Below are 13,322 nucleotides of genomic sequence, written 5' to 3'. Positions count from 1 at the left end.
ATTTTGGCGGGGATTTGTTTATAGATGGAATTTAGGCTTGTGTTCGGTAAACCTGGTATTTTTAATTTTTTATATATATATTTTTTAAAAAAATACATATATCCTCCTCAAACTACTACTTAATTGTTAAAGGGATGCTAGAGCTCATTCTAGTTTTTTTAGGGTCCTTCTATGCTAACATGATACCACATATTTTTGAATAAAAATAAAAGAGAAATTAAGCTGTAATTATTTTTATTAAAAATATGGTGTCATGTTAGTATAGAAGACCAACAAAAAGACAAAAATGTCCTTATAAATTCGAAAAATAAAACTAAAGAAAAAACAAAAAAAAAAATTATATAAAAAAAATAACTGAAAATTATAAAAACAATTTTTTTAAAAAAAAAATGAAAAAAAAAACCATTTTTTATTTTTTTTGTTTTATTTTTTGTTTTTTTTTGTTTTTTTTATTTTTTATTTTATTTTAATAATTTTATGAAGAGTATTTTTGTTATTAGGAAAACATTGACATTTTTTGATAGTTTAAGAAGAAACTTGACACAATTGATAATTTAATAAAATATTAACATTAAGATAGTAGTTTAAAGGAATTATGTATTTTTTTTTTCTATATTTTAGAAAACTTATCAAATTTACTCTATTGAATTCGTTTATATCATTTACATAAAATTAACTCTAAAATGAACTCACGATTTTTTTATTTTTGGTGCACACAACAAAACAGACTTCTTTTTCTTTTATGAGAACCCTCATATATTCTTTTTTTCTTTTTTCTTTTTTTTTCTTTTTTTTTGATTTTGCCTTTTAGACTTCTGTTTTTAATTTGGCCATTTTAAGACCCAAGATTACAATGATTTTAAATTTAAGACTTTGGTCTATTTTTTTCCTTTCAATAAATAAAAAAAAAATTGATATAAAAATACAATTAAAGCATTTTAGACACTTTTTTTTTTTTGAATTTTTTTAATAAAAGGGGCATAACTATATATATATATATATATATTTTTTTTTGGGGGGGGGGGGGCAGGGGGGGGGGGGGGGGGATGGGCCTTAGTGTGCCAACCCAAAAAGAAGTTACCAATTGGAATCTTGGTGCCCAAATAAAAGGGCTTAATGGGCTTAACCTACAGTTTTAGAATTTGCTCTCCTCCCATTTCTCGAACCCTATGCTTACTAAAAATTCTGAATTCAATTAATGCAGTAGAAAGAAAAATAAAAATAAAATAAAAAATAAGCTTGGCTTCAACAAACTTCCTTCACAATAATATCAAAAGTGCTATGCTAATTAAGCGAAAAGGAAACTTGTAACTTAGGGTGGTAACATAAAATTCTCTAAACTACGAACCATGCCGACGGGTAGTAAGAGTTGGAATAGGATTAGGTTTCTCTGTCATGGAGATATGACTCTCAGACTAAATTAAATATCAGACACTTTTAGTTTAAGTGAAAATAATAAACTCAATTCAAGTCTGACTCTACTTCTTTACTTATAAATAGGTTCATACCGTATGAACAACATACTGAATTTTACGCCTAGAGCATACCTTTTTTTCGAAGACTAACTTTTCGAATCTCTTAATTAATTAATAACGTAATCATGTTTCTATCAATGGTGTTTCTAACAATCAATTTTACAATCATTATTTCTATGCTCTGGCCGATGGAAAAGTTAGAAGAAATAGAAGAAGAAGATGATGATGATGATGATGAATTTTTTTCCTTTCTATTTATTTATTTATTTATATGCCAACCTATAAAACCAGAACTTTTCTACATCTTTTTCTACTGGAAAGTTTTAATTGGATGCCTTAGGATGATGGGTCAAAATCGTATTTATGTTGCTAATAACAACGTGGGCCAATCAAATAATACTCCTAGTTTCACTAGGATCGGACTTAGTTGAAACTGTTTAAGAAACCAGTAGTGACGTCCATTAACTTTCTCTGTCTCCACTTTCTTGTCAGGGTTAGAAAACTTTGCACAATCAATCTCAAGTTTCTGCCGATCATTGTCGGGATTGTAGTAGTCTCAATTTGAATCTAATAAGAACTTTTTAAACAATCTGATTAATAATCCAGCTATTAATTAAATAAAAATATAACTTTCAGACCAAATAATAGGCCAAACTCCTTTTTTTTTTTCTTTTTTTCTAATTGACTGAGGAAAAAGGGTTACAAGAGAGGATCCTTACCACTTCTGATCCAAAAAGAAAAAGAAGTGGAGAATCTAACAAACAATATAAAGTATGGGCAGTTGAAAATTAAACTAAGAATGAAAGTACGCGGAGGCAATGCTTCTGAAGAAGCGGGCCTAAAGATTCGTGACACGGATGTCAAAAATCGAGGCCACCAATTAAGGTGGTTTGGTATTGTTACAGAACCCAAAGGCTCCAAACACAGTAGCAACAGAGAATTACAAGGGGAAAACACAAATAAGCCTAGAAATAAACAACAAAAAAAATACAGAAAAATACAGAAACAGTAACATAAACAGCAGATTTCCGATTGAATGAGGAGAAATGGGAGCCGGCCTTGACGGCGCGTGAGATCCACGCATCGTCAAGAAGTGGCCTCTCATCAACAGAAAAAGACGACGCCGACTGGATCCACCAAAAGCCTGAGCGGAGAAAGGCAGGGGAGACAAGCGGAGCCACCGCGCGCTGGAAAGAGAGAAACTCCCCCATGCGCGTGTGGGCCACGCGCCGGTGCGTGGGCGGAGGATGGAGGTGCAACAACCATCGGTGGAAGCAGAAGACACCGACGAACCCATTGATGAGGTGCATGTCATGCAAAGATGAACAGAGGAACGTAGATCTGAATTCAAAGATAACAAACTTACAATCTATCCAAAAATCACATAACACTTGGTGGAGGAAGATGGAGCAAACTGGAATAAGCTGCTGAATAAAAACAAGGTATAGAAAAAACATAGATTGGACTAGAAAAAGTTCTAGCAAGATAGATTCCTCAAAAGAGGCAAAGAGTTCATGAAAGGGATGGAAGAGGAGTTTTTGACATTCCTTCCAACTCCTTTGATGCAGTAGATCGATGAATGAATAGTATACCTTAGAAGAGATAAAAAGTACAGGGTAAGGCGGTACAGGAAGAGATGGGGAGGGAAGCAAGCAGCCTCCTCCCAAGTTGGTTTACACAACAAGAAAATCAGGAGAGGAAAGAGAACAGAGAAAATTGATATTTCCTCTCTCTACCCATTTACAATCTTACTTGTTTACTGCACCCATAGGCCAAACTCCTTAACTTTAATACATTAATTTTATATTAACTGTGAATGGACGTAAATAGGGCCGACTCTTAAAATCTAGAATTCAATATGGGCTCCGTTTGGCAACCCCCTCTCCTCCCTTTCCTCCTTTTCATTTTTCTAAAAAAAATGAACTTTAAAACATTCTTAAATTTTTTCATTTTTATATCACATCAACAATTTTTTATTATTATTTAAATAAAAAAAACTTATTACAATACAACTTTTTTTTTTCATTTTTCCATATAATTTTTTTTTCAACTTTATATCACATCAATCACTTTTTACAATTACTAAAAAAAAAAAAAAATTCCCTCATACTTATGCTCCGTTTGTTTTGATATAAAATAGTTTTCGTCGTAAAATATTTTCGACGAAATCATTTTTAAGAAAAAATATTTTTCGGCGTTTGGTTCGCACGAAAAAATTAAGAAAAGTGAAAATGCAACTGTCGCCCGAATCCGGCAATGTCCGGTCGCCATTGCCGGATTCCGACGAGCATGTGTGGCCAGATCCGGCCGGACTCTTCCTGATCCGATCATATTCGGCCAGATTTGGCTGGAATCTGGTTCGCTGGCATCTGGCGACGGTGGCCAGATGTAGCTGGATTCCGGCGCCAGCAGTATTCCGGTGGCCGGATGTTGCCAGATTTCGATGCCGCCTGGATTCCGACGATCGACTATTGCCAAATTCTGACAATTGGATATCAAACGTGCGTGTAAAGACAAAGAGTTTAATTTCGAAAAATGATTTAAATCGTTTTTCAAAAATTAAAGAAACTTTTACGGTCAAACCGAAAATGATTTTCGTTGACCATTATTTTTGTCCCTACCAAACACTGTAAAATGTCGAAATCATTTTATACTGAAATAAACGGAGCATTAAAGGAAAGGGGATGCCACGGGGCCCGTCATATGTCAAGTCTGGAATTCTCAAGCCCACCGGCAAAAGGCCCAGAATCAACCCTGCAAACTCTTTCTCCAACCCTTTTGGGAAGGAAAAAACTGTTGTAGCTGTTCTAGATCCTTCCAGGCTCGGAACCCTCCAGACAAGTTCCAACGCCTTCTTTTTCTCTCCCACTGTCCCTCACTTTCGCGGAGCGTACACACACGCAGAATTGAAAGAAGTTAGCGCTTGATTATCTTTTTGTTTCTTTCTTTTTCTGCGGTTCTTTAACGTTGAGCAATGGCCAAGTACGGCGAGGGCGACAAGCGATGGATCGTGGAGGACAGGCCTGACGGCGCCAACGTCCACAACTGGCACTGGTCCGAGACAGACTGCATCGAGTGGTCCAGAAACCTTCTGTCCAAGCTCCTCTCGGATCTCACCGTCCTCGACGGCGAGGGGAACCTCTACATCAAGACCAAGAAGGTAGACAAGGTTGAGGGCGAGGCCTACGTCAACGTGCGCAAGGGGAAGATCATCCCCGGCTACGAGATCAGCGTCACGCTCGCCTGGGAAGGCGAGGCCAAGGACGCCGACGGCAAGTCCTTGCTCAAGGCCGATGGGTTCGTCGAGATCCCCTACATCGCCGACGAGAACGCCGACGAGGACCCGGACCTGAGGGTCTCGGTCAAGGACGAGGGACCCATTGGGAAGACGCTCAAGGAAGCCATGCTGGCCAAAGGGAAGCCTTTGATTTTGGAGAAGGTCAGGGTCTACGTGGATAGCATGGCTAAAGGTGGGCCTGCCAAGGACGATTTGGAGCTCAAGAAGGTCGCGCCCAAGGCTCAGCCCGCGAATTCTTCGGCGGCGGCGTCGACCACGGCGAAGCCAAAGGAGCCTCTGGTGGAGAAGAAGGAGGCGAAGAAGAAGGGGTTCAAGACGATAACTTTGACGGAGAAGTTTAGCTGTAGAGCGGGGGTTATGTATGAGATTCTGATGGATGAGAATCGGTGGAAGGGTTTTACGCAGAGTAATGCGAGGATTAGCAAAGAGGTGGGTGGGGAGTTCAGTATCTTTGATGGGTCGGTGACTGGGACCAATGTGGAGTTGCAGGATGGGAAATTGATTGTGCAGAAGTGGAGGTTCGGGAATTGGGTCGATGGCATTCATTCCACTGTGAGTTTTGGTTTGATTTGGTTATGACTGATTGATGGGAATTGGTTTAGTGACTGGGTTTTTGATGAATGTTGCAGGTGAGACTCGCTTTGGATGAACCGGAACCTGGGCTTACTGTTGTCAAGCTGACGCATACTGATATTCCTGAGGAAGACAGGTGGGGTTTGGTTTGATGGGTTCGTTTAGTTTATCTTTCGCTGCTCGGTTGTATAGGAGGTTTATTGTTTTCTCTGATGGTGAGCTGATTGTCTTGTATTTTGTATTGTTTTTGGTTGCAGATATGGGAATTCGACTGTGGTGGAGAACACCGAGAGGGGATGGCGGGATCTTATTTTCAACAAGATACGGGCAGTTTTTGGTTTTGGAATATGAGATTTTGAGACAGAATGTGGGTCGACTGTATAATTTTAGTTGATCTCGCTCTTTTTCCAGCAATGAAATATGACTGAAAGTATTTGGATTAATTGACACATTGTTGAATGTTGTGGAATGTCTTGATAGGGTGGTTTGTGTCTAGACTGTCTTTCGAACTGAACCATCACTCCTTTCGTGTTTTTAGTATAAAAAAATTCATTGTTGAACTTAGAAATTTGGTGTCAATGGGAGAGACGTGTCTTGTTAAGATTATGCTTCTGCCTACTTTGGTGTTGTCCTTCATGTTGTTTTGTTGTATACTGCATTCATGATATTGGAATACATTAGTGCCTTTTTACCACGTTTGGGGAGAGAAAACCATGAGGTTTTTCTTACATATGAATTTCTTTTGTTGTTGTTGGTCGTTACTGTCAATGTTATTGAGCAATTCCAGTATTTAGTAACCACCCTTGGATGATTTTTAAATGGTTGTATGAAAATTGATATTCATATCATTGCTTGTGTTGTTTAACAAATAAATAAATTTCTATAGGTCTATGTTCAATCCCGTTAGTTAAGGCTTTCCACCGGCAGTAAATTGTTAACTCAATCTTGGGCTTAACTTTTGATAACAATAAACCTTAAACTCAATCTCGAGATGAACTTTTGATGAGGATTTGGCTTTAGTATTGCTTGATAAATCAGAAAGATCTTGAGGAAGTTGTTCAAACGCTGTGGTTGATTTGGCCAATGGGTCTATGCTAGTATGGTAGATTATGGGAGTGTCGCAGGTGTATTACTATCTTAGTCTGATGGATGTTGGTTGAGATAGGGATGATTGGAAGGTCTCTTGCCACTAAGAGAACGACTTCCATTAAGCCAGCTTGTTTTTTCTTCATATAAAAGTTGAATGGAAATATATTGCCTTGTGGTTTTTGGTGGTAAATATGTGTTGGGAGTCTCCTTGTGGCAATACATTGTCAATTTTAGCCTAGTCCTTAAGATGGTAACCATATTTAAGGCTCTTGGTGTACCTTCACGCTGTAGTTTTTGATGTGCGTGTTCTTGGGAAAACCTTTTAGGATACTGGTGTTAACCTTTTGTGTTTGAAAATTTTTGACTGCAAGGCTGCTTCACTGGTTTGGATATGATTTATGTTTGTTTATTCTGTGGTTTTTTCTTCTTGGGAGGAGGGAGGAAGAGAGAGGGAAAGGGAGATGGAATGCTTAAAATCTTTGGTGGTGTTGATCTTTTATTGTCTCCATCATGCATATGTTGTGGCAATACATTGTCAATTTTAGCCTAGTCCTTGAGATGTTAACCATGTTTAAGGCTCTTAGTGTACCTTCATGCTGTAGTTTTTGGTTTGTGTGTTCTTGGGGAAACCTTTTAGGATACTGGTGGCAACCTTTTGTGTTTGAAAGACTGCAAGCTAGGCTGCTTCACTGGTTTGGATATGATTTATGTTTGTTTATTCTGTGGTTCTTTCTTCTTGGGGGGAGGGTAGGAAGAGAGAGAAAGGGAGATGGAATGCTTAAAATCTTTGGTGGTGTTGATCTTTTATTGTCTCCATCATGCGTATGTCCTGGATAGTTTGTGTTCCAATTGGGGGAAACTTTTGAGCTTTGGGGCACTGTGTAATCCTCAAGAGGAAGAAATGGCAGAGCTTCACCTAGTATTAAAAGCTTGAACATTTGAGAGAGATGGTTTTGAGATCCAAGTGAGGACAGGATATGTAAGATGTAACTTATGCATGACGATTATGTAACGACATAATCATATCTATTTAAGTTGATATGATTATGCATATTCATGGATTATACTATGCATCCAAACTTGTTAGGGTTTAGTTTATTGAGACTTGGGGAGAGGTTGTTAAAGAGAAATCTATGACATGAGCCAAATAGTAGTTATAAACCGAAGCCCAGGCAACTGGGCAAGAAGGTTAGGACAAATAGGTGGGGGGATGAGATATTGTAGAACAAGAAAGGAGTTCATTGGGTACTGATGCAGTAGGGTTTTACTTTCTCTGAAAAGACAGGTGGGATTGGTTGAAACGAAATGAGAAAATTCATCTGTAGTTCTGTACTGTAATGTGCAACAAAGACCCATGACTTCACCCCTAAGGTGCCTTGTTTTGGTTCAAGCAGATGACTTGTTATGTGTGTTGATATAGAGTGACATGAGTTATCTTGTCTTTTCGTTTTGTAGTGTTTGTAGTAGAACTCTTTAAAGTTTTGTTATTTCTACATTATTTTGTGTTTTCACTATGAGTAATGCTAGATCTACAACTGTTTTACAATTTACAGATATGTTAACTAGTACGTGATTGGAGACATGTTAGTCACAGTTTTTGTTTTTTTTAATACCTTCTAATCACATGCTAACATTTTTCTTCCCTAATTATAATTAGTTCAATGTTATTGCCTTATATTATATTATATTATCTTACTCAGTGGAGCAGGGTGTTGCACTTGAGTATAAAGAGAAGTTTATTTAAAAGGTGGATGAATAAAATCGTTAGCAATAAACCCAAAATTATTCCAAACAATTAGTCCTTGAAAGGCTTTTGAGAAAGTGAGAGGGTCTTTTTTTGATTTATTGATGCAACAACTTGCTTTTAGAGTGGAGTTGAGCATCACTCCCATGGCCTGGTGGTAGTGGTAAAGATTATTCGAATCACTCCTTTTCATACCGCCATGTACACTTTTTTCTTTTAATGATTAAAATGAGATTTCCATTTATGGTGTGAACTGTGTTCAAAAGTTTCAAACTAGTACACTAAAGTCTCTAAAGTACAAGAAAAACCCAAAAGAAATAAAATTGGAAAATGGAAAATCCAACCGTTTTCCACCTAATCCATCAACTGCTAAAAGGAAATTGTTAAAGGGTAGTTTCTTTATTTTATAGGTATTATTAGGGGTGAAAATGCAGATGCGGTTACTAACAATATCTGCATTTGCATAATGCGGTTATCACTTTTTAAGTATCTTCATATGTTTAATGTAATTACTATCTGCATTCGTACGGTTATTAAATGCGGTTATTATTCGTTATCTGCATTTGAGGTAATAAACGTTTAGGCCATTGAATCTTTAATTTATGCTTTTTGTAAATACAAAATAGTATTATCTATAGTTATTCAAATCACACTTGCTAATCATTTTGTCATGAAATTTTTATCTCATATATTATTTAGCTTGTTGCATTATTTATCTATAATTGGTGTAAGGAAAAAATATTTGAAAAAAAATAATAATAAATGAAGAACATATAAGAACAGTTAAATCAGAACAAATTAGAAGAGTTTTATAGTAATGAAATCCAACAACATTATATACAGGAACAACATTAGCTACAAACTGGTCTATGACCAATTCTTAACAACTAGTATGATAAAGTGACTTATATTTTTAAAGCATGTGAGAAACACTTGTTTTTTTATTAAAAAAAACATGTTTAATTAAAAATAAAAAAAAAAATGTGAGAAGCACATGCTATCCGCGTCCGCATATATGGACAATGGTTTTACTATCCGCATCTACACGTGCAAATAACAGATGCAGACGGTTATTATCCACCCTATTTTCACCCTTCGGTAGTATAGTTTTTTTTACGGTAATCAATCCAAAGGCAATTTCTAATGAACTGACTTCCTAACACCCAAACAAAAAATATTGAATAGAAATTCATTTGAAAATAGCGCCCATTCATTGGCAGCAAATTGCACGATGCCTTTGTAGGAAATAAAAATGGAATCGTCGCCTGAGAGATTCGAACTCTCGCGGGGAAACCCCATGTACTTAGCAGGCACACGCCTTAACCACTCGGCCAAAGCGACGTTGTGATGACCATCTTGTTTTTCACAATTTTTAACGTGATGTAATTACTCTTTTTTTGTTAGGTGACGTAACTCCTTTTTAAAATGGCTGTACACTTGTCGTTGTGGCTTAAAATATAGTTAATTACAGCAGTGTATCTTAACCATTTGGCAAAAAAAATTCAAACCATTCTAACCCCAATTATATAAACTATTTTTCTTGTTGCTACATTTCAAATTTGAAATACCCAAAAATGGTCCATAACGTGCTACAATTAGTTGGCTTATCCCTCCAAAGCTCAAAATTTATGGACTAGAGGAAGGAAATATTGCTCTACTATATATATGATGTACGCATGACTGCATGATAAGAGCAGGAAAAAAAACAAGCTATATACAAGAACTTGGATGATTAGACAAACTTTTGGATCATTTCTCTAACTTCATCAATCACAAGCCAGGCCTTATGCCCTCCAATTACTTCTGCTTTCATCTCTCCATCTATCCATAGCTGCAATAGATTTATACAATCTGTTTGTAACCTTTCCTTATAAGGATCTCTCAAGTCGATAAACAAGGCAAAATCTAAGAGATGGGCATACCTGAATTGTTGGCATCTTCTGCTCAAAGAGAATACAAGAACGCATCATTAGAATGCATATAATAAGATTAAGACATTTAACAGGACAAATAAATGAATGCTGTGTAAATTATACATACAGAGACGTTTCCGCGCTTCACTAGAGCTTGAGGTACCTTATTCACATCCACGTAGTAAAATTTGCTTCTATTGTAAATAGATCAAAAAGAATGAATGGGAATTAGATGATGGACAACATAAAGAGGCTGTATATATGTATCTTAAAACTTTAGTAGTTGGTTAATCCATGACAAGGAGCTACCCACATTAGATTGTACCCGACTTCCAGAAAGGAAGTGAAAAAGTTTGTGCTTAGGATCAAGCCTAACAAGCTTGTTGTGCACACAGCTAACCTGGATCGGTCTAAATCAAGAAAAGTGGGAAGCAGAGAGCAAAAACTTCATATGGATGAAGTAATTGGAGGGACAAATGATTACAGGTAGGGAAACCGGAGAAAGGCGGGAACCCTTGGTTACCTCCTAGCCTGATATGGATAGGAAACAGCTGGGATTTCTTACTTCTTTTCAATCTAGGGGCTAGGAAGAAGAACACCAAACATGACCTCTAACTCAATGAACTTAAAGACGGGTTACTGGCCTTTGATGTCTAGATTTTGGACAAAAGAGTAATGATAGGACTAAATCACGGCGGGAGGACTCAAGCAGATGTTAAAACTCATTCCTTAATGCTAGAAATATTGTAAAGAAATCTGTTTTCAAGCCATAATGCCTCATGAGCATTGACTGCTCTCATCACCAGTATAGACGAATTTCAGCATGAAAATTCATTCTCATGGATATGGTAATAATACCAAAATGGTTAATTTGTCCTTGTATCTGTGAATTGTAAATTGCAAGACACTAACAGACTAGGAAATTAGATGGAGCAGCCTAAATATTGGCAAATGCAAATTGGAATATGCCACTCACTCCTAGTCAGTCAACCTTGCCAATTATGCCCAAATATGCACATTCTGGTGTACTGGGACCATTTTGAATGACTGCTATATAATGTGAGCATGCGGTGCCTGGAATTTTAGATGTGGTTCCACATTTTGGTATACGTGGGGTCAAAAAAATATCTGAGAATGAAGAACTCAGGCATTCAATGCTGCTTCTGCTATGGAACTTAGGCATAACTATCAATTTTTTTATACCACCCACAAACCAGACACAAATTTAACTTGAAATTAGCAAGTTAGGGTTTGCGGGTTTGAGGTTAAGATTAACCTATATATTCTTATACACATGCCTCAACACGCAAACACAAATGGTCACCCCTAATTTGGCATAGATGGTCAAGAAAACAACCATTAATACCTAATTTAGATATGTTTGTTTCACATACAAGGGGGAGAGAGAAGAGAGAACAGAGAAGAGAGTTTACTTGGTATCATACTCAGCAGCCAATTTCTCCAATTTAGGTTTCAAGTAAATGCATTTGCGGCACCAAGCAGCCATCCTGCAGCAAGTGGCAACAATAGGAAAAGCCAACCTTTTAAAATCACAATTTTGGAAGAAGAGGAGGAGTTATTTAAAGCCAACCAAGAAAAGCATTTTGACTACTGCATCAGAAAAATAGAAAACATATTTGCCATCTTCTAACTTAATTTCTCTGTTTAGGACATCCAAATACCTAACAACACAACACCATTTTGCAAAAAGCTTGCCCATGCTAAGAACCAGAGACAGAGACAGAGAGGGACAAATACCAGTCGATGACAATGGGCTGGGAGAGCTGCTTTGCATGGAGTAGAATCTGATCAAGATGATCACAATCGTTGATGGGTTCCATCTCCACCGTAGTGGGCCTTGACAAATCCGGCCAAAACGCGTCCACTCTGATGTCTCTTCTCAAAATCTTCTTGCAGTCTCTGTTTCTACGATCAGCCCAGCACCCAGAACTTCTTCCCCAAAGCAAAAAGCTCCCACTGCTCAGTAAGTACTGCGGTTGTTGGTCTCGCTGGTAAACTTCCCTGTACAGAATATGAGAATTCGCTGCTAACACAGACATTCTACCTATCTGAATCTCTCTCCCGCCAAACCTTTTAAAAGAGAATAAAAATATTAAGAGGAAAGAGGATTGGAGAGGGAACTAAGGTGATGTTCAGGGTGATGGGTAAGAAGAAAGCTTGATAAATATCATTCTTTGGAGATAGTTTTACAAATATTTTTGTTTTTTATGCTTTTGAGAGATGGTTGAATGGAAAGCTTATCCGCAAGGTGAGTTTGGGGATGGGAACGCAAAACAGGGCATGGGGGCCACCCGCTGTTGATCTTTGTTTTGTTCATGACTTAGTGATTACGCTAGTCCTCTTTGTGACGGCATAAATGGCACCGAGTTCCATGCCGTTTCAATACAGATGTAAACGACCTACCGAGTTCAAGTCGGGATGGGTAAACGTAAGCGACATGTCGTTTTAATGTAGGACCGATACGACCACTTATTTTTCTGCTGTTTTAAGAGTCGCGCCGCCAACGAAGATAGCACGTTCAACGTCCAGGACTATGAAGCGCGCCTTTGGAAAATTTGACGTCATAAGTCATAATCCTCCTTAATTAATTAAATAATTAAATTTATTTGTTGAATTTTGTTGCTTAATATTTTTATTCTTAAAAGAAATTTACATAAAAATTTGTAGTAAAAACTATAATACACCAAGCATTTTCTTTGTCAAAGAGGTCAAAGAGCCTAATTATCGGAGATTTTTACACAAAATTAGGATATCAAATTAAGGAAAACTTCACTCGACCAGCCTATGGCTAAATTGATTTTTTTTTTTTTAAAAAAAAACGGTTAGAGCAACGTTAATACCAAATAAATATATTAACGATCCATTAATCAACTTTTACCGTACGTAAATTCTGAAATCTGTAAACAATATCAAAGAAAATTATCACTTCAGCTAAGCTAAATAAAGGGTACTATTTCATGTTCACAAAAAAGCACCTGCTAATATAACTATTGCGATTTGCCATAATATAATGTAAAACTAAAGAGTCGCCGGCTGGAACGGAAGATTCCAGCCGGGATAGTAATACTGCACGCGTATTGATCGACCGAGCCTTCACCAAACCAACCTTCATTTTCTTCTTATGAACCTCACATCCCATATTATAATCATCTTCATTATCATGCTCATGATCGTCAAAGTAGGAACTAATCTTGAGCTTCTTAGGCTTA

The 13,322-nt window shown here is 37.1% G+C and overlaps 2 protein-coding genes and 1 non-coding gene across 3 annotated transcripts; 1 reads left to right on the top strand and 2 right to left on the bottom strand.

The window, feature by feature from the left end:
- The first annotated feature begins 4,224 nt into the window (after positions 1 to 4,224).
- On the top strand, positions 4,225 to 5,789 carry LOC133873772 (uncharacterized). The gene is made up of 3 exons (XM_062311526.1): positions 4,225 to 5,325; positions 5,403 to 5,482; positions 5,604 to 5,789. Exons 1-3 carry the CDS (start codon positions 4,450 to 4,452, stop codon positions 5,695 to 5,697), a joined length of 1,050 nt encoding a protein of 349 aa, XP_062167510.1. The 5' UTR covers positions 4,225 to 4,449; the 3' UTR covers positions 5,698 to 5,789.
- Positions 5,790 to 9,438: 3,649 nt separating this feature from the next.
- On the bottom strand, positions 9,439 to 9,520 carry TRNAS-GCU (transfer RNA serine (anticodon GCU)). Its single transcript has one exon. It is a non-coding gene; the product is annotated as a tRNA-Ser (tRNA).
- A 146-nt stretch (positions 9,521 to 9,666) lies between these two features.
- LOC133873118 (thioredoxin-like 3-1, chloroplastic) lies at positions 9,667 to 12,309 on the bottom strand. The gene is made up of 5 exons (XM_062310840.1): positions 11,851 to 12,309; positions 11,526 to 11,600; positions 10,220 to 10,286; positions 10,102 to 10,119; positions 9,667 to 10,010 (listed from the first exon to the last, which is right to left on the bottom strand). Exons 1-5 carry the CDS (start codon positions 12,150 to 12,152, stop codon positions 9,912 to 9,914), a joined length of 561 nt encoding a protein of 186 aa, XP_062166824.1. The 5' UTR covers positions 12,153 to 12,309; the 3' UTR covers positions 9,667 to 9,911.
- Positions 12,310 to 13,322: the final 1,013 nt, after the last annotated feature.

The sequence above is a fragment of the Alnus glutinosa genome, chromosome 7, assembly GCF_958979055.1.
Source record: "Alnus glutinosa chromosome 7, dhAlnGlut1.1, whole genome shotgun sequence".
Taxonomy (NCBI): Eukaryota; Viridiplantae; Streptophyta; class Magnoliopsida; order Fagales; family Betulaceae; genus Alnus; species Alnus glutinosa.
Note: the sequence above shows the minus strand (reverse complement) of the source record. Positions and strands in the feature narration are given on the sequence as shown.